Source organism: Trichoderma citrinoviride (genome assembly GCF_003025115.1).
Source record: "Trichoderma citrinoviride strain TUCIM 6016 unplaced genomic scaffold BBK36scaffold_4, whole genome shotgun sequence".
Classification (NCBI taxonomy): Eukaryota; Fungi; Ascomycota; class Sordariomycetes; order Hypocreales; family Hypocreaceae; genus Trichoderma; species Trichoderma citrinoviride.
Window position 1 is genome coordinate 1,719,001 of NW_020194712.1, and position 23,726 is coordinate 1,742,726.

General features: G+C 55.4%; 9 protein-coding genes across 9 annotated transcripts; 4 read left to right on the forward strand and 5 right to left on the reverse strand.

The window, feature by feature from the left end:
* Nucleotides 1–112: 112 nt before the first annotated feature.
* BBK36DRAFT_1167546 (cysteine synthase-like protein) lies at nucleotides 113–1,390 on the forward strand (the record flags this gene model as incomplete). Its single annotated transcript, XM_024895058.1, has 1 exon — nucleotides 113–1,390. The coding sequence occupies one exon, from the start codon at nucleotides 113–115 to the stop codon at nucleotides 1,388–1,390; it is 1,278 nt and encodes a 425-aa protein (XP_024751612.1).
* Nucleotides 1,391–1,923: 533 nt separating this feature from the next.
* BBK36DRAFT_1157963 (transcription elongation factor) lies at nucleotides 1,924–3,293 on the reverse strand (the record flags this gene model as incomplete). The annotated part of the gene is made up of 3 exons (XM_024894056.1): nucleotides 1,924–1,932; nucleotides 2,008–2,781; nucleotides 3,153–3,293. 3 exons carry the CDS (start codon nucleotides 3,291–3,293, stop codon nucleotides 1,924–1,926), a joined length of 924 nt encoding a protein of 307 aa, XP_024751613.1.
* A 919-nt stretch (nucleotides 3,294–4,212) lies between these two features.
* On the reverse strand, nucleotides 4,213–7,794 carry BBK36DRAFT_1114041 (PIN domain-like protein; the record flags this gene model as incomplete). Its single annotated transcript, XM_024889977.1, has 2 exons — nucleotides 4,213–6,557; nucleotides 6,597–7,794. The coding sequence occupies 2 exons, from the start codon at nucleotides 7,792–7,794 to the stop codon at nucleotides 4,213–4,215; spliced, it is 3,543 nt and encodes a 1,180-aa protein (XP_024751614.1).
* Nucleotides 7,795–8,295: 501 nt separating this feature from the next.
* On the reverse strand, nucleotides 8,296–11,285 carry BBK36DRAFT_1115287 (hypothetical protein; the record flags this gene model as incomplete). Its single annotated transcript, XM_024890116.1, has 2 exons — nucleotides 8,296–9,724; nucleotides 9,820–11,285. The coding sequence occupies 2 exons, from the start codon at nucleotides 11,283–11,285 to the stop codon at nucleotides 8,296–8,298; spliced, it is 2,895 nt and encodes a 964-aa protein (XP_024751615.1).
* A 238-nt stretch (nucleotides 11,286–11,523) lies between these two features.
* Nucleotides 11,524–11,900, forward strand: BBK36DRAFT_1114406 (hypothetical protein; the record flags this gene model as incomplete). The annotated part of the gene is made up of 2 exons (XM_024890026.1): nucleotides 11,524–11,634; nucleotides 11,706–11,900. The coding sequence occupies 2 exons, from the start codon at nucleotides 11,524–11,526 to the stop codon at nucleotides 11,898–11,900; spliced, it is 306 nt and encodes a 101-aa protein (XP_024751616.1).
* A 420-nt stretch (nucleotides 11,901–12,320) lies between these two features.
* BBK36DRAFT_1157965 (hypothetical protein) lies at nucleotides 12,321–13,720 on the reverse strand (the record flags this gene model as incomplete). The annotated part of the gene is made up of 5 exons (XM_024894057.1): nucleotides 12,321–12,952; nucleotides 13,009–13,192; nucleotides 13,252–13,385; nucleotides 13,525–13,585; nucleotides 13,664–13,720. 5 exons carry the CDS (start codon nucleotides 13,718–13,720, stop codon nucleotides 12,321–12,323), a joined length of 1,068 nt encoding a protein of 355 aa, XP_024751617.1.
* Nucleotides 13,721–16,833: 3,113 nt separating this feature from the next.
* On the forward strand, nucleotides 16,834–19,957 carry BBK36DRAFT_50177 (hypothetical protein; the record flags this gene model as incomplete). Its single annotated transcript, XM_024898169.1, has 3 exons — nucleotides 16,834–17,121; nucleotides 17,204–19,303; nucleotides 19,397–19,957. 3 exons carry the CDS (start codon nucleotides 16,834–16,836, stop codon nucleotides 19,955–19,957), a joined length of 2,949 nt encoding a protein of 982 aa, XP_024751618.1.
* A 997-nt stretch (nucleotides 19,958–20,954) lies between these two features.
* BBK36DRAFT_1114228 (B-cell receptor-associated 31-like protein) lies at nucleotides 20,955–21,790 on the forward strand (the record flags this gene model as incomplete). Its single annotated transcript, XM_024890002.1, has 4 exons — nucleotides 20,955–20,975; nucleotides 21,044–21,129; nucleotides 21,186–21,338; nucleotides 21,409–21,790. The coding sequence occupies 4 exons, from the start codon at nucleotides 20,955–20,957 to the stop codon at nucleotides 21,788–21,790; spliced, it is 642 nt and encodes a 213-aa protein (XP_024751619.1).
* Nucleotides 21,791–22,189: 399 nt separating this feature from the next.
* On the reverse strand, nucleotides 22,190–23,050 carry BBK36DRAFT_1157968 (NAD(P)-binding protein; the record flags this gene model as incomplete). Its single annotated transcript, XM_024894058.1, has 2 exons — nucleotides 22,190–22,938; nucleotides 23,023–23,050. 2 exons carry the CDS (start codon nucleotides 23,048–23,050, stop codon nucleotides 22,190–22,192), a joined length of 777 nt encoding a protein of 258 aa, XP_024751620.1.
* Nucleotides 23,051–23,726: the final 676 nt, after the last annotated feature.

The following is a 23,726-nucleotide window of genomic DNA, read 5'->3' on the forward strand; positions in this document are numbered from 1 at the left end:
TCTCGCATGATTCAGCTTTGATATCTTGTCAACCTTGCACTCCTCCCATTCGGCTCCAGGATGAGGGCATTGTGATTATGACGCTTCACACATCTTCACAATCAGGAGGAGCATGTCACTGAGCGACCACCCTAAGGCCTACGGCACCGCCGCCATCGCCGTCGCCTTCGCGGCCGGCGTCGCCGCTACCCTCGGCTTCAAGGAGCTGTACCCCGAGCTCGAGTCCCGATACCAGCACAAGAGCGCCGTCGTTGGCAGCCGTCGCCGCTCGGCAGCCGATCCCCGGCGAAGCAGCTTGTTCTGGAGCGCGCCGGTGCAGCTCGAGGATCACGATACCAAGACGGCGTCATCGTCGTCGCTGGTTCATGCGCCGGAGATTGCGACGAGTGGCATCGAGGGGTGCATCGGCAACACGCCGCTGATTCAGATCCAGTCGCTGTCAAAGGCCACGGGACGGGTCATCCTCGCAAAGGCAGAGTTTCTCAATGGCGCGGGCAACAGCCCCAAGGACCGTGTGGCGCTCAACATGATTGTCGAGGCCGAGAAGCAGGGCCTCCTGACGCCTCACCAGGGGGACACCATCTACGAGGGCACCGTCGGCAGCACGGGCATCTCGCTGGCGACGCTGGCGCGCGCAAAGGGATACAAGGCGCACATCTGCATGCCGGACGACCAGGCGTTTGAAAAGTCGGACCTGCTGATGCACCTCGGCGCGACCGTGGAGAGGGTCCCCGTTGCGCCGATCACGAGCCCGGATCACTTTGTCAACCTGGCGCGGAGGCGGGCCATCGAGCACACACGCTCGTCCGCGGACGGCAGCAAGGGCTTCTTCGCGAACCAGTTCGAGACGGAGTCCAACTGGCAGGCCCACGTCGTCAGCACCGGGCCCGAGATCTTCCAGCAGACGGACGGCGAGCTCGACGCCTTCGTCGCGGGCGCGGGCACCGGCGGCACCATCTCGGGCGTGGCGCGGTACCTCAAGCTCGAGGCCAAGATGGACAGGCTGAAGGTCGTCCTGGCGGATCCCCAGGGCAGCGGGCTGTACAACAAGATCAAGCACGGCGTCATGTACTCGCCCACCGAGAAGGAGGGCACGCGGCGCAGGCAGCTCGACGACGCTGTCAAGGTCACCGACGAGCAGGCCTGCCGCATGGCCAGGTGGCTCGTCGAGAACGACGGCATCTTTGTCGGGAGCAGCAGCTCCGTCAACTGCGTTGCCGCGGTCGTGACGGCCATGACCCTGCCGCCGGGGAGTCGCGTCGTCACGCTCCTGTGCGATTCGGGGACGCGGCATCTGAGCAAGTTCTGGAAGCACATCAAGGAGATGGGCTTGGAAGAGGAAGGGGAGCCGACGGATTTGTTTGCCGAGTTGGGGATATCCAAGCCATGAAATTTTGAGACTCCTCAGGAGTACATACTGCGGCTTTACGAGCAAGAGCAAAGCACCAGATATAAAACCATATCGTACATGGCGCAAAGATTGTAGTGATTCAATCGGGAAAAAGAAAAAAAGAAAGAAAAGAAAAAGCGAGACATCTGAGTTCTAACCGGGGCGATCTAGCTTCGACAACCAAACAGCCGCATAAGCCTCCTTGCACGACCAAGTCCATGGTCTACATTCGCTGCCACAAGACGTGGTCATAAAAAAAAGGGGAAAAGGGAAAGGAAAGCAAAGAAACATGGGACACTGCATAGCGCCAGAAGCTCTCAAACTTCGTCATATCATACCCCAAGCGAGAACGTGTTAATCAATTTTCCATAACTCCCACCCCGAAAAAAGATGTTCCATCCACCCCCCTATTTCGCTCCGTTGGTTCAAACAATAAAAGCACACCAAAACAACCCATCTTCATAGCCCTCGAATTAATACTATGGCGCCCTGCCTGTATTCTCTCTCTCCTTTCTTTTCGTGTCTCCGTCTCCTTATGAAAACTGTAGAATTACCTTTATGTCAGCACTGCAGTTCGACGAAATGAATAGATCAACTGGCATCAAGGAGAAACCCACCTTCCAGCGGTTGCCGCAATTCATGCACTCGCAAAACGTCGTCATCGGCTCATCAGCACTGCGCGTCTGCGCCTGGGTATAGCTGACGCGCTTCTTCTTGCACTTGCCGCACTCGAGGCTGTCGCTGATGCTCTTCTCCGCCATCGGCACCTGGGCCTTCTTCATGTTCTCCTTCTCCAGCTCCTGCTCCATCCGGCGCTGGTCCTCGCTCTTGAGGTCCTCGTCCGACATGCTGACGAAGCGCTCGGGCGCAATGTCGCCCGACATGACGCGCTTGCCCAGGTCGCGGTTGGACTTGTTCTTGAGGTTGGCGAAGAGCGACCGGATCTTCTTCTTGTACTCGGCGCCCTCGCCGTTGAAGGCGGTGAAGGCGGCGCTCTCGACGGCCACGGCCTTTGCGATGACGCTCGTCTCGGACTCGACGGATCGGTAGGCGAGGCCGTTGTAGATGAGGCCGATGCACTGGTTGCGCACGTTGGACTCGGTGCGCTTGATGTTGACGCCGTCCGTGTCGAACTTGCGCTTCTCGGGATCGCCCTTGTACGCCTTGCCTCCGGCGCCGGCGGCCGGGGCAGCGGCCGCGTTGGCTGACGGGTTGGGCGGCGACGCGGCGGCGGGCGCCGAGGGCGAGCCCATCTTGGCCTTTTGAAGCTTGGAGTTCTTCTCCTGCTCGACCAGCTTCTTCCACTTGATGACGAGCTCGGAGGCGGCCCGGGCAATCTCCTTGTTGGGATTGGACCTCAGCTTGCCGACGAAGACGCCTGCGCGCGTTGCCTAGAGTTTTGCGACGAGCTGGTTGTTAGAGAGGCATCTAAGAAGAAGAAAAAAGACAAAAAGGCCGAGCCAAGCTGGGGGGGCCAGTGACATGAAGGAGAGGAAAGGGCAGGGCGTGGCCTGGTGACCAGCAGCCGCGAATGCGATGCGACAGTGACGAGGTGGGAACCGCCCAATCTTGACAGGTAGCCCAAAACCCGCCACAAGGCCATGCATTCACAACAGCCGGCACAGACAGAACCGCGACACCGTCACCCCGTCTCTTTATCTCCCATCCCCCCCGCGACATCCCCTCATCCCGACAGCGCATGTCTTCTTAAACCCAAGGACAGAGAGAGAGAGAGAGAGAGAGAGAGAGAGCATCAACGTACCCGCAACATCTCCTCCGTTGGCGACGCCTCCTTCTTGAGCTGCTCGAGCAGCTTGAGCGCATTCTCCGGCGGCTCGTTGGCGGCCACGACCTTGGTCAGCGCCTTTACGCGCGACTCGAGCTCACGCTGGTCCATCGGCATCGTGCGGGCTGTGTAATCTCTTTTGTCTCTCCTCTTTCTCCGATCAATCCTTTTCCGTGCGTTTCAGTCGTCGGGCGTTGTGGTGAATTGTATGTATGCGGGCGGCGATAAATGGCTGGTAAATTCCGCGAAGAGATCTGGCACAGGTGCGATGACGCTGTTCGACGGTAAAAATACAAGGTAGGGAAAAGTAGGGAAGAAGGAAGAAAAGGCGAAGCTCTCAGTGGATGGACAAGAGGAGCGCTTCGGTCTTTTATATATGTCTTGCAGAGCAAGTTTGACAAGCCCAACAGGCAAAACCCAGCCCTGAACTGAACGAAGAAAAGCTTGAGGACGTTATCGAGGTTTGGTGCTGTTGCTTGCGCTTGTGCCTTTTTTAATTCAACGCGGCGGCGGCGCGGATTCGGTTCTCGCAATGGGTTAGTTTTTGGGTCTGGGGCGGACAATGGAAGAGAGAGGCCGGGATTTAGCCGATGTGGCAGCTTGAGGTTGAAGTTGAGAGGTGATGGGTGAAGAGGGAATGGAAGACGTCACGTGCGCAGTTTCTTGGGGCAGAATCTCTTGATACAACTACCTACTATACTCCTTGATAAAGCGCGACGGCTTTCATTTTCTCGTCGAATCATCTGCTATTGAATCGTACTGAGTTAAACGTGCAGACAGTTGACTTTTGTTGAAGAGTCAATGCGCTAATGTACTTGGGAATAGCATCTCTAACGTCATTCCAGGTCAAAAGGCATGCACGTGCTCACTCAGGAAGTGGTCAAGGTTAGTAGTAGTAGTATGAAACGCAACTCGGTCTTTCTTCAGTCATACAACTACTACTAGGTAGCCAAGCAGAAAAACAGAGATGTAGAAGCACACACATTCTTCTTTCTAGGCTAACCTGCTACATTCGACGCAAGGTTCTCCGCACAGCTCACGCACGCTTCTTTCTAGTCGTCTTCCTCCGCTTATTAGCTCCTGAGCCATCTCCGGCTCCCGCATCTTCCTCCTCCTCTTCCCCGGCCACATTCGCCCTCAGTCTATCCACCGCAGCCAACATCCGTTTGCTCCCCTGGACTCGCTGCCTGGGAGCAAACGTCTCCCTTGCGCCGGCACCAACGCTCCCGCCAAAGAACCGCGTGATGTTGCTCTGTGTCCCCTCAATCTCCCGCTTGTTCATGTCCCGGATCACCGGCACAAGCACCTCGTCGGTGCGCTCCTTGCTCCAGCCGATCGTGGCCATGAGGTACTCTCGCAGCCCCGCCACGTCAGGCACGCCCCATTGGAACTTCTCGGTGCTGCTGTCGACCATGGGGTGCAGATAGGCTTCGTAGACTGCTGGACTGGGGAAGCCAAGCGGCAGGAAGAGCTTGGTTGCCTGTGACTTGCGAAACTTGCGTCGAAAGGGGGAAGATGCATCAGCCTCTTTGGGCCGCGTCTGTGACTGCACCTCCTTCCACCAGTCACGGAACTTCTCAAGGCCATCTTTGCCGGGGAACTCGGAGAGAATCTCCACGGCGGTGACCGGACCAACGCCGGGTAGCCCTTCTGTGTAATCCGACCCCAGAAGCTGAGCGAGAGAAATGAGCTGCTCTCGTGATAGCGACATTTCCTTCTCGAGATCCGAGCTGATGTAGCATTCGACAAACTTGTTGCTGTTAAACATGTTCTTGTAGACCCGTGTTCCCCCAAAGAGAAAGGTATCCGAGTCGTCTGTGACGATGCCGTCTACCATACCCAGCCGGACCAGCTCCGCACACTGCGCTTCTGCTTCCATCGGCGCCGTGATGTACGGGATGCCAAAGAGGCGAAGCAAGGCCTGGCACTCTGCAATCATCGTCTGCGTCACTTCATCCGCGTCTCGCCGATCCTTCTTCTGCTGGTTTCGAAGGGCCCTCAGTTCTCTCTCGTAGTCTTCCTTGTTCTGCTGAGTAGACTTGTTGTTCAGTTCGCTGGCGAAGCGAGCATGTTCCTCCGCTTCTTCGGCCATCTGCGCTAGGAGCTCTTCATCCTCAGGATCACTGAACTCGTCATATTCAACATCGGCAAAGAGGTCGTCGTCCGTGATCGTGGTGCTGCCAACGGTAGCTTCTGCTGGCGGCTGGTCTGAAGGAACAGCCTCGTTTAGGAAAGCTGCTGCTTGCGCATCTTCTTGGGTTGATGTGATGTCTGGTGGTGGAACGTCTTCAAACTCGGGTTCCGGTGAGTCACGGGTCTCCTGTGCTTCGACAGCGGGAATGCTCGGAGCAGCGGGGGCCTCGGGGATGGGAACTTGTTCAAATTCAGGCTCCGGAGATACCTCGTCTACTTTTGTCTCCCCCTCTTCGGCTGGTTTGGCAGTGGGCGAATTCATGTCCGGATCCGCCTCGCGATCTTCGTTGACATCTGCAGGTGCCGCTTCGGGGGACGGTGGTATCTCAATGATCTTAACACCCTTCGTGCCCTCGTCATCCGAAGATTCAATCTCAATCAACTGGTCTCGCAACTCTCGTCGCCGGAGCTTCTCTTCTTCCTCCGCTTCGGCTCTGTCCTGAGCGTTGATCTCTCTGTCAACGTCCTGCTGCTTCTTGATTGCATCCCGGATATCCGTGCTGTCGTCCACTAGCCATGGAGGTAGCGGCCTGGGGGCGTCATCCTGCTGCGGTTCAACCTCGAAGCCGCCGCCCAAGGCTTCTTTTTCTTCCCTTTCCTCTTTATCCGGCCCACCATCGCCACCTGCTGTAATCACAATTGGCTCTTCTACAGGCGTCGTCTTCTTCTTTGCAAAAAGAGACGACCCCCAATCCAGCTTTGGGAACGGCAACGGTCCGTCGAATGGATTCTTCTTGTTTTCAAAGACTGGCTTTGGCTGGGACTTCTTCATCCTCCGCGATCGCGCCAGGACTGCTTGCATATCATCGTCGCTGTCGCTGTCCTTGCCCTTTGCTTTGGCCTCTTCGGCTGGAGCTTCATGGCGTTTGGGTACAGCTGCATTGGCCCGGTTGTTTACAATATGCGCAATCATGGAGCCGCTGCGATGGCCGATGGGCTTTGGCGCTTCCACGGCGACTTGGGTCCACTCTGGCTTGTCTCGAGCGTCGTCCTCAGCATCGGCGTTGTCTTCCAATTCTTGACCGATGCCATGTTGATTCTGTAGGGATAAAGCAATGGCAAAATTGAGATCATCCTCCTCTTCTGGATGCATACGTTCCCCGGTTTGCTCATCAAATGAAGCCTCTGTGAGATCCATTCTTCCCCCAACGAACAAGGAGCCTTCATCGTTGCTTTCAGTAGTGGCAGCTTCCTGTCGGTGACTCGCGTAGTATTGCTGCCGCAGACTATTCAGGCCTTGTGCAGCTTCGCGGCTCGCTGTATTTGACTGGGATAGCTTGCGTAACCGGTTGAATCCCTCGATAGGTACGTCTTCAAAGTCATCCTCCTCGTCCTCTTCGTCTTCACTTTTCTCATCCTTGGTCTGGTAGTGAAACTGAACGGCATCCACATCGATCGGTTTGTGAGCTTGCCCAACGTCTTTGTCCTTGCTGACGACTCCGAGAGCCCAGCCTCCCTCGACACCCTCATTCTTGACCAGAATGTACTCTCGGTCTCTCTCACCGGCAATGCGAGCATTGACGCCGAGTGTCAGGTCAGTACCCGACATGCCAATTTCATACATCAGCCGTTGCGTCAGGTGATTCCTCTCCTTGACACGCTCAATTTGGAACCTCGAAAAGGCCATTCGGTCTGGGAACATGTCGTCGAGCTGTTCTTTGCTGAGACCCATTCTGAGCCGACTCCTCAACCGAGCCGCGTTGAGAATGTTGTACCTGTCCGGCGGCGGAAGGCTCTTGAAGAAGTCGCCGTCGAAATCAATCTTGCTAAAGTCGTACAGGTTGATGTCCTCTCCATTGTTGAACTGTCGCGCATATTCCTCCAGTTCTTCCACGCTCATGATGCGAGGATCATCTGGCTTCCCCATCGACGCGATTCCACCCTCGATCTCTGGCAAGTGATAGGCATCCTGCTTGTAGAACTTGCGGTTCCGCATCCTCTCCTGCTGAGACATGCCAATCTCCTCGACGTAGACCAAGTCCTTGGCATCGGGTATGACTTCTTCATCTTCCGCTGCTCTTGATGCGCGCGGCCTCTCCTTTTCCCTTTTGCGCTTTTCCTCCTCCTCTTCCGCGAGCCGCTGCATCTGGATGGCGAGAAGCTTTCCCGCCGTTCGAACGGCATCTTCCCGCCTGCCCTCTCGTCTCTGTTTGCGCTTCTGGATAGTTGCTCGCTTCAGCGCCGGGGCGCCGCCGTCGAAGACAAAGACTGGCTGGATGCCGAACCAGAGGAGCTTGCAGATGCGGCGGAAGAAGCCCACAATATGAGAGTTGCGCAGCGCATTGCCTTCTTTGTCGCGAACGGCCTTGAGGAACTGGTAGATCCATATCGACGCATCTACTGCCAGACGCTTTCGGTTGAGCGTTGCCAGGTTGGTTGGCCGTGCGCACGGCTGGATCACCGTCCAGAGCCCGTTAACACCCATGGCGAGGGCGCGGGCCTAACAATTGCCCGCAAGTGGTTGGATTTGTTAGCGAGGTGAAGATGGCATGGCGATGATGCCTGTGCGAGCTCGACTCGCTCCTACTGCACCCGTAGAGGCGGGAATGTCCAGTGCAAGTGGCGAAGTGATGATGAAGAAGAGTTCAAGATTCACGATGGCAGTGACGCTATTGTACCTTAGCAGAACCGGTGGGGCCGTTGAATCATAGAGCGATACTTGGTGGGCACTTGTCTAAGCCCCACTTGGCCTTCATTCTAGCCATTCTCCTCATGTACTTGCCTAGCATGACGATATAGCCCGTTATAAGCCAATGAGGAAAATGTATGCCTGACAGCTCTCATTGCCCTGATCTGCCTCTTCACCTTTACTCTCACCTCTACCTGCACGTCTCCCTTCCCTCTCTTTTTCGTTTTTTTTTTTTGAAGGCATAAAGGCTTACCAATGAGCATGTAGAGCTGGTAGCAGATGTCAAAGGCCGGTTCACTACATAACGCTACACACGTCGGGATCGGGCCCCTGTGCATCATCTCTACCGCGTTCATGGAGACGATCCATGTCCGTGTCAAGGTCGTCCCAATAGATGTGTTGCATCCAGCCCATTCTCTGCTCCTCCAGAATTTTGGCCAAGATCCGCAGACACTCGTCGTCGCTCCCGGACAACGCCGCCACCGCCAGCAAAATCCGCTTCTCGGAGCTGCGCCTGCCGTTCTTAACGTAGATATCGTGGTACAGGGGGTTGTTGACTCTCTTTAGCTCATCTTCAAACATCATAAAAATCGTTATAATCCGCGCTGTCACCCAGAAGTAGTTCAGGCTCGAGAGCGGGACAGGACCGCAGAGGTCCATGTAGACGTCCCACCGGATGAGCTCGAGCAGATCTCGCCGTGAGAGGCGGTCAGGTCTCAGAGGCCGGGACAGCGCGGCCTTGGGGTCCATGTCGGACTCCATATGGAGCGGACGGGGTCCACCCGACTCGAGGGACTGGAATCTGCCCGTCGCGTGCCTGAATGAATCGGCGTCTGAGTGACGGGAGCGGAAGTTGTACAACATGGTGTGCTTTCCGAGGTCCTCATCAGGGATACGGTCAGGATTCCAGCCAGATTCGCGGTATAGCAGAAGGTTGGACTTGGTGCGGAAGAAACGGTTCGCAGCCACGTCTAGCATGTCGTGCGTGGTGTTGCCTCCCTTCCTGAGCGCGGCTCGTCGGCGCTGTTCAAAATGAGTGCCCGTCTTGCCCATCTGACTGCTGAGGGCCTGGGTAAAGTTGGAGGTAGGGGCACGGCCGTCGGCGAAGAAAGCCGTCGGGAAGGTGTTCTCTAGAGCAGCAAACAGCCCAATAGACCGCTCAAGATATTTCTTCTGAACTAACATGTTATGCAGATGGATTAGGAGCATTGGCTCGGGCATCCGGTCCCAGAGCGTCAGGCCGAAACGGTAAACAAGCTCCAGGCCTTCGACCAGTCCCGCGCCGCAGAGAAAGGGCGAGTATTCCCATAGGCCATTAGGGTTGCTGTTGGAAAAGCGAGAGGGTGGCAGCGTTGCCAGTCCAGACATGTATTTGGACTCGCCTAGCCAGTCTCTGAAGTCCCACAACAGACCTTGGAGTATGGCGATATGCGCCTCATGTCGGCTCGGGTCGCCTACGCTGTCTTGCTCCAGCAGCTGCATCAGCACATAGGCGCCCTGTAAAATGCCCTTGCCAAATCTCTCGGTTTCACGATCCAGAAACAGGTCGACGTCTCGCCTCGGCCGGAATTTCTTCATTGGCCGCTCCAAGACATGCCCCCTGAAGCTGCTGAGGGACCAACCACGGGAGACCATCAGAGAGTCGACTATGCACTGCAGCTGGAATACCAAGCTTGGGTTAATGAGCTTCTTGACGTCAGTGCCGGGCTTTTGCATAGCAATAGAACTGCCTCTACCAGTCAGCAATCATGTGGTGTTGAATGAGAAGGGGAAGACAGAGAGAAAAGAAGGGAAGATAAACAAGTTAGAAATGCAACTCACGTCACAATGCCGGCAAATTCGTTGATGCCAAAGAGCCGCACATGCTCGCTCCATTGACCGTCGGCGGACCAATCGACCTTTTCGTATACGTGATGCTCCCCCTTCATCGTGTTGCGTTGGACCACAATGCTGGAGTAGACATTGACCAGGTCGTAAAGCCAGTTGATGGTATAGGATCGACGCCAACGGTGTCTCTGCTCCTTGGTGGCACGTTGAAGGTCCAGGGTTGGATCCCACTTGTCAATCTCCTGGAGCATGCGCTTGGTCGGCTTACCGCTGCGGGTTGCCTGGAAGTCGGTCACGAAGTCGACAAGGTCCCTGTATGCGTAGATGAGGAAGTATTCCTTGATATCGAGGCTGGTCTCCTCCATCTTCTCTGCCGGGCCGTCTGAGCCACCGGTCTTGTAGAGTGTCAATTTGAACTTGCCCTGGGCCTTCTCTATGTCACCACGCGTGATCGTCCGCATTACCGTCTCATACGACTCGTGTCCGGGGAAGTCGACCATGATGGCCGACTCGGCTCGCTTGACTATGGCCGTGGCCAGATCGCCTAAGGTAGCCGCCACGGCGCTGTTGAGGTCCTCGTATGCAACCTCACGCCACACGCCGCTCATATACAGCCGGAGATCGCATATCTCCTCAAAGAGAGCGTAGACCGCCAGGAGGTAGTCGGTGACAGTGCCATCCACATCCTCGATGATGCGGTAGCTTTCAAGAGGAACCTCATCCAGCGTCTGTGCAGGCTTGGGTGCCTGCTTGCTCTTCTTGGCTCGCTTGCCACCCTTCTTCTTCTTCTTGCCTCTTCCAGGCCGAGCTTGGCGGCGCTGTTGCCCACCAGCAGCTGGTCTCGGCTCCTCGTCAGATTCCTCGTCGCCACTAGAGTCCGCGACGGACGTCTCAAGCCCGCCGTGCGTAGAGGTGCCAAGGCCAGGCGCCGCAAATTTGTTGGTGAACCTGGCGCTCTCGATTTCGGCGTCAAACTCGGCGTCGAGATCGTCTTCCCTGCCACCGTCGGTCCGGGTGGCCTGGCTCCGAGCCTCACTCTGCTGCTTCTCCACCCAAGCAGGCCCTCCGAGGAGCTCAAATACCTCATGCAGAGCATCAATGAAGTACTTGTGAGTCGTATTGCTCGCCTCCATCTCTGGGTCGGCCTTTGGGCTCATGGCAGCGAGCTGCTGAAAGGTCTGGTGCACGACCGTCCTGGCGCGTGTCACGGACTGTAGCTTGCGGTAGATGGCACCGGGGATGCGGACGGCATGTTTGGAGATAGTCTTAGCCATGGCCACAAACTCCCGGACAGTAACTTGGCCTGTCACATTTTGGCGATTTTGAGGTTCGTCACTTGATGCCTCTGCGGTTGCCGTTGACTGGAGAATGGAGTTGAAGGCGTGGATGATCCAGAACAAGAGCTGCTGCGTATCCCGTTTGTACGTCCGGTACGTGTTCTGAGGCACAATGGAATCCATTGTGAGCCCAGCCCGCGCTTGCTCAAAGCGTTCCACACAGTAGACCTCCAAGCTACCTATTCCAACGTCTCACGAGCAGGTTCTTCGTAGAGCTTCAGGATGTATTGGCGATAATGGCCCTCCCCGGCAGGCAATCTCGGATAAACAATGGACCGATGCCTTTCCCCCACGCGTTCAACATCAGATCTTCCTTGCATCTCACATCCTTGTTCTTCTCAGAGCCAAGGCCATCCTCACAATGAACAAAGATGAGGCTCACGACTATCTCACGTCGCTCCTGAACCAGAATCTGCGCGTCTACACCACAGACGGCCGCATGTTTCGGGGGAGTTTCAAATGCACGGATCCGGTTCGTCTGCCCATGCAAGAAGGATGAGTATCCGCTGTCTGGGATGCTAAGTAAGGCCCTTGGCGACACAGGATAGGAACATCGTGTTGGCAAACACGCACGAGTATCGACAGCCTTCAGAAGGAGAGCGTAGTGCCGCTGCGGCAAATGCTTCTGGCGGCTCGGTGACGCTGGATATGACGTCTCGCTATCTCGGCTTGGTCGTTGTTCCTGGACACCATATTGTGAAGATGGAGGCTGAGCAGTTTCTGAGCCAAATGAAGTAATGGCTCAATGAGACAAAGGTCAACATGAATCACTGTGCGTTATGCAGCTACTGGAGGAGGATTTTGTATTAATTCTTAGGCAGGCGGCGTTGCGGTCGGCCTTTGGTACGGGCTTGATTAGATCACACAGACACACACTCATCCAGTTATTCTTGTTCATAACAATATCAACTAACTGATACAAGGTATTAATGATGAATGACCACACGCCCCCTATCCAAAAGACACTATAAAACATGTTGACCTAACCAGCGTTTGTTCCAGCCTTGTCCAAAACTCCCCGCCAGCTTGGCGGCATTCCCATCCACATTATCGGCATTAGTCCTTGGCTTCCAAGACCGGAACCCTATTTACTAGCATTTGTTTTCTCTCCCTCCATTTCCATCTTCTTTGTGCTCATATGCAACGTCATGTCGCACCTTAGGCGGCGAGAATCTCCTGAGTCCGACCTCGTGCCTCGCCGTTCATGCCACCGTCACTACCCATAGCAGAGTGGGGGCGCTCCTCTTCCTCTTCCGCCTCTTCACCATCGCTGTCGATTGGAACTCCTTGTTGCGTCCAGGAGCCGTGGTCGTTCAGCGGCACGTCCTGGTGAGACAAGTCGTGACCCTCTTCCCTGGCCCTGATAGTGTTGCGCCGGCGCTGAGAGAGGTTCCGCGACCGAGTGGAAAGCTTGGAGCTCACGGCAGCATTCTGCGTGACCCAGTTTGTGAGAGCATCTTCGCAATCCTGGATGATGGCCTTGCTGGCTTCGTAGCCATCATATGCCGCTCGCGTCTCGCCGGGAGTGACAGGGGTATCGTCGATCAGGTCGAGCAGGTGCTTGCCGTAGCCAGCGATAATGGCCACTTTCTCGCAATGTTCGCGCAGGGCATCGAACTGGTAGGTATAGGCAGCCTTGACCTTTTCGCGGGTGATATTGGACAGCTGAGCCTCTGCCACAAGCGATTCGGCCTCGGCGCGAACCAGCTCCTGTTCCAGCACCACAATCTTGGGGGAGTTGGGCTCCTTGTACTTGAGCTGGGCAATTTGATCGGTGATTTTCTGCTTGCCTGTTTGAGGTCAGTATGTGGTAATCATCACGCGCTCGGTATAAGGATCGCCTTACGGTCTCGGCTGGGCTGGACCGATGCCTCGATGTTGCGGATGCTCTTCATCGTAATGCGATATTGGTCGTATCGGTCGACGTACTGGTCCTCTAGCTCGCCGATTTCGTAGATGAGAACGCCAATCTTGTCGGTGACGTCAGAGACATCCTCGTCGGTGTTTTCACCCCAAAGGGACAATTGTTGCTGCAGAGCCGTCAGTTAGCAGCCATTGATGGGCTCCAAGGGGAAGGACAGCAACCTACAGCCACCTCCATGCGCTCCTTGGCCACAAGCTCCATACTTCGCATAACGTTCTTCTCCATCTTGACGAGCTGGGATAGCTTTTTGGCCAGATCGGGCCCAAAGGCGCCACCGGCTTTCCCACGGAGAGCATGGCCTGCTTTGTCGGTTAGCCAACACGATCATAGAGGTTTCGCAGCTCAGACAGCGTTGAAGTGCGGGCCAGAATCGATGATCAGATCTTGTCAAGCGATCCTGGGGCATTCGACGGTGGTAGAGCTATTCGCAGCACTCACCCAAGCTTCCCTTTCCAAAAAAGCGGCCGGACTTGGTGGACGACGGCGGAGGCGGCGGGCTCTATTCATTGCATGCGTCAGTCGCGATGTCAAGCAGCGGGCGGTCGCGGATAACGGAAAGGTGCTGGTCGATCCCTACCTGGAGCTGCGACGCCGTTGGCGCGCGGGTCTGGCGCATAGAGTATGTTCGATGCATTTTGGCGGTGTGGCGGAGCGTTAGGAGCTGCGACTTGGTGATAGAATCTGCGCGTCGACGGGAGTTTAAGGGTATTGGCGCTGCGATAGGGATTCAGCGCGCAGGAGAGAGATCAGCAGTGGTGCTCCTCTGTTTTGCAGTATCAATATTGGGTGGGACGAGATCAGAGCTGACGCAGGAGGGGAACGGATGGGGAGACGATTATAAGAGCATGGAATGCCACGCCTTGGCTGCTCTTTTTGGCGGAGCTGGCGGATCGTCATCGGCTGGCCGCTGGACAGCTGTTGCGCTCCGGCTACGTCATCCCCGCAGCTGGGGAGCCTGCTTGGGGCCCTAACAGCGAGCAGGTCCCTCGCCGGCGCTGCCTTGCCTGCACGAGTACCGGCGCTACGCTAAGCTGATAGGTACGTACTGTACTCCAATATTGCCCGATGGAACGCTCAGGTGAAGGATTGCGCTCGACTTGGCTCTTCCAACTCTCTTTGGGTACCACGGTGACGACGTCAGATCAGGGTCCGGGACCTGCGGATTGATTGCGTCGCTGCGGCAAGTGGGCGGTACCTACGTACTATCGCTGTACTGTCTCGCTCCCTGGCCGCCGTCAGAATGCATGTCTCAGCCTACCCGAGGCAATTGGAAGCTTCCTGACGCTGCTGAGCGGCGTCTGGCTGAGACACAGCGCCGTGGGTTCAGGCTGGCCTGCCATGCCGGATTGGGCCTGGAGACGCTGCTCGAGCGGCGAGCCATGAGATTCATGGGTTGCTTAGTGCCGGCTAGGGGGGAATGGATGACGAAGTTGGAGTCTCGTTTCATCACACAAGCACATGCTCGATGTCAAAATTTCCTGTTTTTCATCGTCAGCCCGCGAGTGCCAGGGATGAGACAGCATTGTCACTCACGATCTCGACTCACTGTGCCTTGAGGGCGCAAGGGGTCGATTATGTCTGCGTGTGTCATTGTCATTGCTATCGATGTGCCACCGCTGCCGGTGTCGGTGCTCCATGCCACAGCTTATTGCCTATCCTATAGCGCTCTGTGTGTTGGATTCTGAGTCTGCTCAGCCTGGAAGCATCAGCTGCCCCAGATTTACACTATCGGGCTCGATTATCGCTTGTCAAGCCAGTACCCAGTGATTACTCTCGTGTCCGTTTGCGCTGGAAACAGACCATCTCTCCGCCCAGATAATCAGCCCCAGGAGCATCCCCAGATCGAATCGATTGGCTCGAAATAAGGTCGGGATCATGCAGCAAACACTCCCGCGGTGGGGTGGCTTGTTAATCAAAGTTAGCACAGAATCACGGGCTGTCAAGCTGGGGGATGCATGTGCACGATGAGCTACGAGTACTACTACTACTACTAGTAGACACTCACAGTGCCTTAATCTTAAGCTGTGTTCCATACCTTACCAGTCGCAGCATTTTGCTGTTCCAGTGGTCAACATCGCAACTGCTTCCGCTGTTGGCCCAAATCGGACACAGCAATCATCAAACAAGGTGATTGAATAATCCCTGACATTGGGGCGCTCGGTTACCCTATTTGCTCCCACAGAGCACCATTTGAGCATGGCAATTCCATATCTGGGACGGGGCCCATTCAGAATCTCACTGTATGCAGGAACGCTCCACATCCTCGACACTTTGGGTGTTGGTCGCTGGAAGTGGTTTCGCAATTAATCAACACAGCAATTGCATCCATGTTCTTTTGTGGGTTGATTTCATCTTTCTCTTCTTTCGAAAAATTCTATCTATGGATCGCCTCTCACGGCTCACTGATATTTGAACAAATGCTCCTTAATGATAAGGTAATTGGTCCCTATAGTAATGTAGGTAGTCACTTATACAGGCTGTGTAGCGGCAAAGGGCTCTCTGTCTGAGTTGCGAGTGCCATAACTCAAAGTAGCAACGCTGGCAAACAATTAATGATAGTAGACAAGAACTAATAGACAGTCAACGAAATGTCCCGAACCGACCAAACGTACCTTAAGATGAGATGCATTTCTACTTACAAACATTCAACGCATCAAACAACAACCCCCAAAGGTAAACGCGCTGTCCAAATCGGGCCTAGCCGCACAGCTTTCCTTTGTGGACTTGCCACATGAACTCTGGCCAATGACCAACAGCCCCCGGCCCAGCCAACCAGGGCTCGCGTGCCAGGCTGGGCCCTCCGTCCGAAACGCGATCTGAACATGAAAGCATCTCGATTCGCGATCCCTCAGAATCACAACCTGCAGCATTCGGAACTCGGCTGCTGCGCTGCGGTGGATATGCGCTGCTAATATTTCTGCCTTCTGGTGAGGAGAGCCGTCCGCTGGGACTTTGAGCGGTTGTTTCCGTGGCGCGGGTGCTGGAAAACGGGCGGCGGCTTGCAGTTGGATCTGGAATCTTCAAGCCCGTCCTCTTCTCAGCCTCACATATGCATGAAGTTGCCGCCGATCGTTTGTCGTCGGCCGAATGAGACGCTCTTTGTCACCGGCTTATTAACCCTCGTGACTCCATTGTCGTTGCCATTGTTTCGCTTCGTTTTCATCATTTTCACCTCACACAATCTTTCAGGTGTCTCATGCTGGCCCCTTTTGCGCGCCTCTGCCGTTCATTTGCAGCGTTGGGCCCGCGGCTTCGTTCACCATCCCTTCCAGCCTCCCGCTCTCCCGCCCGCGCCCCTTGGAGCAACGAGGGCGACGCTCACCACCTGCCGTGACACAAACGGGGCGCAACAGAATCAGACACGGACTTCCACTTGTACAGGCCAGGATGATGCCCCACGGACCGCCGCGGGTGATCGCAACGTCGGAGGAGGATCCAAGCCACCTGGCCCGTCTAGACTCGACTAGCGGATCTGGCGCCGCGGCGTCGACCAGAGGTCCCATCAGCCCTCCTCCCTTGAGGAGGAGCTGCTCTTCTGCTCCTCCAGCGCCCTCGTCAGCGGCTTCAGCGACTTCAGCATCCCGAACCGGCGACACCAGCAGCACCAGCAGCAGCGGAGCCTGGACACCCGTCCCTCCTCCTGAGCGCGCGTCGGTGCCCCTGGCAGACCGCGTCTCTGAACATGCGCCCGAGATGCCAGATCCCAAGAAACCCAGCGTCGCATCCATCACCGGCCCGGCTCAAAACATGCCGCTTGCAACGCCAGCGCGAGAGCGTCATCACCAGCCCGAGACGGTGCAGACTCCCAAGGCCCAGACGGTGCCCGTGACGGAGTGGACAGTCGAGACGCTTGCGAAGCAGCTCACGACGTTCAACCAGCAGGTCCGGAGGGACCACTCACAGCTCGTCGCCCATGCCATTGAGAGCGCAAGGTGTCGAGAGTGGCGCACGCATCATGGCCTGGATCTCTTTCGCGAGCTGCGGACTCATCCCAATCCAGAGGTCAAGGGCAAGCAGATTAAAATCAAATTCAAGGTCAGCCAGCACTGTTTGTTCACCAGCATCCGAGGTTTGAAGCGTCATTGTTTGAAATTCACGAATTAACCCCCCCACTTAGCAGCACAACAAGAACAAGAAAGAGCAGAGAGACGTTCGCTACAATGTGCATTGCGTCAAGACCAACAAGCCCGCTGTTCCGGCTTACCGGTTTCACCATGTGGAAATCAAGAAGAATGTCTTGATGCCCAACACCATGCTGACGTTCGTCCCCCATCTGCGGGACCTGGAGGGGTCCGAAGAGGCAAAGTACAATCTCTGGCTTAAGGAGCTGGAGGACATTGACCTCAAATCTGGGTTCAAGCCCATGAACCGCGACGAGAAGTTTGTCGCCATCATCCAGGGCGAGCGCGCTGCCACGCTCTCGCTCTACTTGGATCAGTGGCTCAAGGAGCTCAACATACCATCCTGCAACAAATCTACACTCATCAGGTATATGGCGAGCCATGCGTCCGACGACGCCATAACGCCCCAGCAAAAGACGGACATCATCAGGTCCCATGGCCACGGGGACGCCATGACACCAGAGGAGCACAGGGCGGCGGAGCTGTTCACTGCCGCATTTCAGCTGGCGTTTAAGGAAAACCAACCGCAGTTGAAGCAGATCGAGCTACGCAAGGTGCTGTGTCTCGACGAGTCTGTTGATAGTGTCATGGACAACAAGCCCGCGGCCAAGGAAGTGTCCATTGTCCAGCAGGATAGCGAGGATGATATTGTCGAGTCCAACCTGGCCACCTACTGCATTTTGGGATGTCTCATTTGCTTCAGCCATTCCTGCGATCACGGCGAATACGACATCAAGAATTGGAAACGCACCTTTTCCTTGTCGTCCTGCGCGCCCTTGTCGGACATTTTGAGGAGAAAACGAATAGCGGCAGCAGGAGTAAACACCATTGCTGACGTGCCTTGCCGACGGAGGTGCTATCGGCTAAAAATCCCTCCTGACCCGAGCGCAGTGCTGAAGCCGTGGACTGAAGATGAGCGCATGCTCCTGCGGACTCTGTATATCACGACCGATTTCAGTAAGACGACGATGGATCCCATCTGTCTTGCAACGGAGTTTCTGAACCGCAACTGCGACGAGGTATACGCAGAATTTCAGTCTCTCAATATCAGCATACCCGAGCTTGAACTCACCGAACCGCCTCGACCGCGAAACATTTCGTGGTACGATCGCAAACGGAAGATGCTCATCGGGGATTGGCAAGACCACACCATCACCCATGAACATCAACGACGGGAACTGCTCGAACCATGCTCTCACGACGGCCCATGCGCCCCCAAGATATGCAGCTGCGTCGATGCCGGGGCTCTGTGCGAAAGATTCTGCGGCTGCACAGAGGCGACCTGCGCTTATAAGTTCACAGGCTGTGCTTGCCACTCTTTAGGCAAGACGTGTCTTCCGAAGCAAAAAGACAGGCCGTGTATCTGCGTGCAACTCAACCGCGAGTGTGATCCCCAGCTGTGCGGTTCATGCGGCGCTTTTGAACGTGCGGATCCTGCCAACGCGGAAGACGATGTTTTGCACTCGACGGGGTGCCAAAACTGTGATCTACAGCGTGGGAAGCACAAAACGCTCCTCCTCGGACAGAGTCAGCTCGAAGGAGTTGGCTACGGACTCTTTACCGCCGAGGATATTGCCCAGGACGAGTTCATTGTCGAATATGTGGGAGAGCTCATCACCCACGACGAGGGCGTTCGCCGCGAAGCAAGGCGCGGTGACGTGTTTGACGAAACATCGAACATCTCATACGTCTTTACTCTGCTTGAAAACGAGGGCATTTGGGTCGACGCCGCTATTTACGGCAATCTGAGTCGGTACATTAACCACGCTTCGGAGCACGACACTCGGGGATGCAATATTACGCCACGGATCCTCTATGTCAACGGAGAGTTTCGGATCAAGTTCACGGCTTTGCGTGATATCAAGGCCGGCGAAGAGCTCTTTTTCAACTACGGCGAAAACTTTCCCAACCTCACCAAGAAACTGCTGGATAACAAGTCCGGGGAGAAGCCAGAGGGCCCTAGAAAGGCCGGGCGACCCAAGCGTGCAGAGACTGGCGATCGAGTGGCACGCAAGGTACCCAAGATAGAGCACAAAAAGGCGGGAAGGCCGAAATCGAAAAAGAACAAGATGGCGGCAAAGGCGGCGACGACGACTGTTACTACAACTACAACTACGACTACGACGGCCAGGGCGGCGGTGGTGGCAGTCTCGGATGACGATTCTGCAGCTGTCAGTCCATCAATGGAGGCTCATACCCGCAAGAGAAAACGCCATACGGTGATTGACTCCGAGGAGGAAGAATACCGCCCTCCTGGCACAGACGCAGCGTCGTCTGCAGCTGCACACGCCACCACCGAAGAGGGCGAGCTGCTGGGGTCGAAGCGGCTGCGGAAAACGACGCGATCACAGCGAGCCAAGGAGCCCGAAACACCATCAGCCAAGACTCCGGGATCAGAGGAGCAAAAGCCGCGGGGCAAGCGCGGAGGGGCCCGGCCCGGCAGCGGACGACCTAGAAAGCATCCTCGAGTCATCCCCAGGCCAAACAAAGAACCTCCGCAGCTTGCTCAAGCTGCCCAGCCCGCTGGTTCGTCCCAGGACTCGCTGCTTGAGGCGAACACCAGCGCATCTGCTCCCACGCAGACGCCTACGCCTACGCCGTCAACGCCAAAGCAAAGCAGGGCGGGGGGCCGTGGGCAGGAGCCCGAGGACGTTGTTGAGATTGAAGACAGCGAAGACCAAGACGTGGTTACGATGAGCCGGACATCGAGGAATAGACGGTTACCGGCGAAATTTAGAGAGGAGGCATAGGCGTAACAAAGGTCAAGGTGTCAACGGTCTTAGGGGTATTATGGGGTTGTACAGAAAAGGCTCATTACTGATAGAACCAGGTACCGCAGATACTGTAGGCCAATTTGGTCGATTTTGAATCGAGGAGGAGTAGACTCGTAGCATTACGATAGTGTGTACCCTTGCGGAGGAGTCGCAATGTGAAAAGTACCGTGGACTCGGATGGGGAAAGCTGGGAAATAGGACAAGGCGATGACGAGCATGTGATGGAGCCCTGTTGTTGAAGCTACAGTACCCAAGGACAGCATGTACCTGGTATGTGGCGCAGAGCTGAGCTCTGCCTTGGTCAAAGCCCTGTCAGAAAACGTATACCTCGGATACTGCGAGTACTGTACCAGGTAGTTAAGGTAGTTGACATAGCTCAGTTAGCTGACGGCAGACATCTTCTACTATATGCATGCAATGAGGGAATCAATTCAACCTCATCTCGAATTCGAAGGCTAGTAACAGTACCGTAAGTGCATGTCAAGCTGCAAGTTGAGACTTCTCTTAAAGCAGCAAGCGGTCATGCTAGCACTTCCATTGCAGTGGTTCTCTGCACCCAGTCAAGCCACATTTCAACCTTACAGCGGGGGAGGGGCGAACAAAACCAGCCACAAGAGACAGCAAACGATGACGTGGGCGATTCGACACGGCTGGGAGCTGCACCAAGCTGAGGTACTTCAGTTCGTACCTTGCCTGGCCTGACCCGAACCTGAACCCACAGGCAGCAAACAGAACAGAACACTTTGCCTGCTTTTAAACTTGCAGCTTCTCTCCTCTCGTGCTCTCTTCCTCCATCCTACAACAACAAAAACCTTTGACTCTCAACGCACGCCGAGGCAATCGACTCTTTCTACCGCCGAATTCGTGCTCTACTCTGAAATTTCGTCGTCGAGCTTCCTCCATCGACCCCGCCGAAAGAAAATAAAAGCAAACAAACCAGAGCTTCGTTGAAGGCCATTGCCACGATACCACAATGACGCTCTACTACACTCTCGTATGTTGCCGCGGTTGCGACGATGGATATCACAGAGAACTTGCTGGATTGGTCTAACCGTTCAAAAGGTGTTTGGTCTTCTCATGGCCGAGATGGCGCTGTTTATGCTGCTGCTCGTGCCGCTGCCGTTCAGCGCCAAGCGCAAGATCTTTACGTACGTTTTCAAATAGCTTCCTAGGATGGTTCACACGCTGACGCATTGCACGATAGCTTCATCTCCGAGAGCCCGGTGATAGCCAAATTGCAGTACTGGATGAAGATTACGTTCTTCTTCATCTTAATACTCTTCGTCGACAGTCTCAACCGGGTCTACAGGGTGCAGCTCGAGGTCATGGCCGCCCACGAGCACGCTGTTAAGGGAAAGTGAGTGTCCTTCCGGCAAACCCAAACAATACAAGAAACGTCAACAATTGTCTAACGACTGCGTCAATAGTGCTGCCGCCGTCATGGGATCCGAGCGCCTCGAAGTCCAGGCCCGCAAGTTCTACTCCCAGCGCAACATGTACCTCTGCGGCTTCACGCTGTTCTTGTCCCTGATCCTCAACCGCACCTACGTCATGATTCTGGAAGTCATGCGCCTGGAGGACAAGCTGAGGGCCTACGAGGGCACCAGCCAGAACACCAAGGAGAGCGAGAAGCTGGCCGTTGCCGGAAAGCCGGGCGAGCTCGCCGCCCTCAAGAAGAAGCTTGAGAAGAAGGAGCAGGATCTCGAGAACCTGAAGAAGCAGGCGGAGCAGCTGAACAAGGCCTACTCTGAGCTTAGCGACAAGTATGCCGCTACTCAGATTGATGGCGAAAGCCGCAAGGCCAGATAAGCCATGCTTTCTGCTCTGCAAAATGAGTGTTGGAGTTGTGTTGCGAACTAGGTGTTTGTGAACAAGACTGAACATCATAAGGAGAATAAGGAGCCAGGATCACGAAGGGAGTGTTGGAGTGGAGTGAAGTGAATCGACCAATTGCTCTTCCTCACTTACGACCAACTTCTTATACTGCTGTGGCGAAAAGCTAAGGAAGAGCAAGCTGATTTTGCTGAGGGATGGGAAGCAGTGGACGTGCGGTGTTATCTGGTCTTGGGTCTCATGACTGACTGTATATTACTTTTGCAAACTTGACAGCTTTTGTCGCGAATTTCATGCTATGTCTGACTTCTACACAGCGCGCCAATGCATCTTCCAGTTCTTTGCCGGCTAACTACAAGACACAGGCCTCAAGTCTTACCATGGCCAATCCTTCCCGTTGATGCTCACAAACTTGTTTGTCTCGGCATCTCGCTTCCCCTCGATGATGTCGCGACAGCTCTCGCCACTGACGCTCGGCTCCAACGCGCCCATCTTGCGGCGCTCCTCAGGGTCGCCGTTCGCGAAGGTCGTGGCCACAAACTCGGGATCAAAGGCAAAGACCTTTACGCCGTCGTCCTTGAGCTCGTAGGCGTCGCACGCGGCGAGCATGTTGAGGGCGGCCTTGCTCATGCGGTACTCGGGCGACCCGACGGCGTAATAGGTGCCCTTTGGGTTGAGCCTCTCGCCGATGGAGCCGAGGCCGCTGGAGACGTGGATGATGCGCTTCGTCTTGGGCTCTGCATCCTCGCCCTCGGGCTGGATCTTGAGGAGGGGCTTAAAGGCCTGCGTGACGGCAAAGGGGCCGATGGTGTTGACCTCGAGGGTGTTGCGCAGGCGGGCGAGGGGGTCGGGGGCCTGGTCGACTATGCCGGCGTTGTTAACGAGGACGTCGAGCCTGCCTGCTTCCCGGCGGACTTGTTCGGCGGCGGACTGGATGGAGGGCGGGGAGGAGACGTCGAGCTGGAGGACGGAGATGGAGGTTTTCGGGTGGTTGACGAGGGGGCGGAGGGAGGAGGCGGCGGATTCGCCCTTGGAGGGGTCGCGGGCGGCGAGGAAGATTTTGTAGGGGAGGGGGGATTGGACGAGGGCTTTTATGATTTCGTAGCCGATGCCGCGGTTTGCACCTTTTGAGGTGGGACTGGGTGTTAGTTTTGTCTTGTCTGTTGAGGTTGGGTTAGGGGGGTTTTGATGGGAGGGGAGGGACGGACCGGTGACGAGGACGACGGTTGGAGACATGGTTTGGGGTCGTTGAGTGTGAGTATGGTTATTCTGTGTAGGTAATGTTTTGTTGTTGGTTCTATGGAGTTGGCTTTTCTCTTCATTTTCATTGTTTCTGTCCCTCGGCCTTTTATCTTTCGTGGTGTTCCCTGTTCAGCATCATCGTGATGCTTTTCTGTGCTACATTACAAATGAAGGCATCTCGCTCCGGACTTAAGACAACAACTCCAAACTGCAAAGTCCAGTTTGGCCACCTAGGAAACTATAGCACCCCAAAGGGGTTCCAACAAGCGCAGCCTATCGTGTAACTGCACTAACTTTTTCGTAGTATCCGCATAGGAGAGGGAGGCTCGGACATAACGAGTTCCTATGTCCTTAGTTAGGAGCCTATATTTTTAAGCATATAGTTGCAAGGCGGACATCTAACAAACTAGTCGCTGTCTCTAAAGGGAAAGGGGCAAGTGAGTGAGTGAGTGGTGCTTCATAAGGGGGTGCGAAGACAGGATGAAGTGGGTTGTCGGATGTAAGAGCTGGTTGACGCGAGGTGTTGTATAGTATTAGGATGACAAAATGGGTGCAGAAAGCCGTGATGCTGTGGGTAGTATGACGCTATGACACAGGCGCATTGAAGCATGAATCTGAGATCAAAACGTATCATACTATCCTATCTCATTAGTTTAATCATTCGACTAGT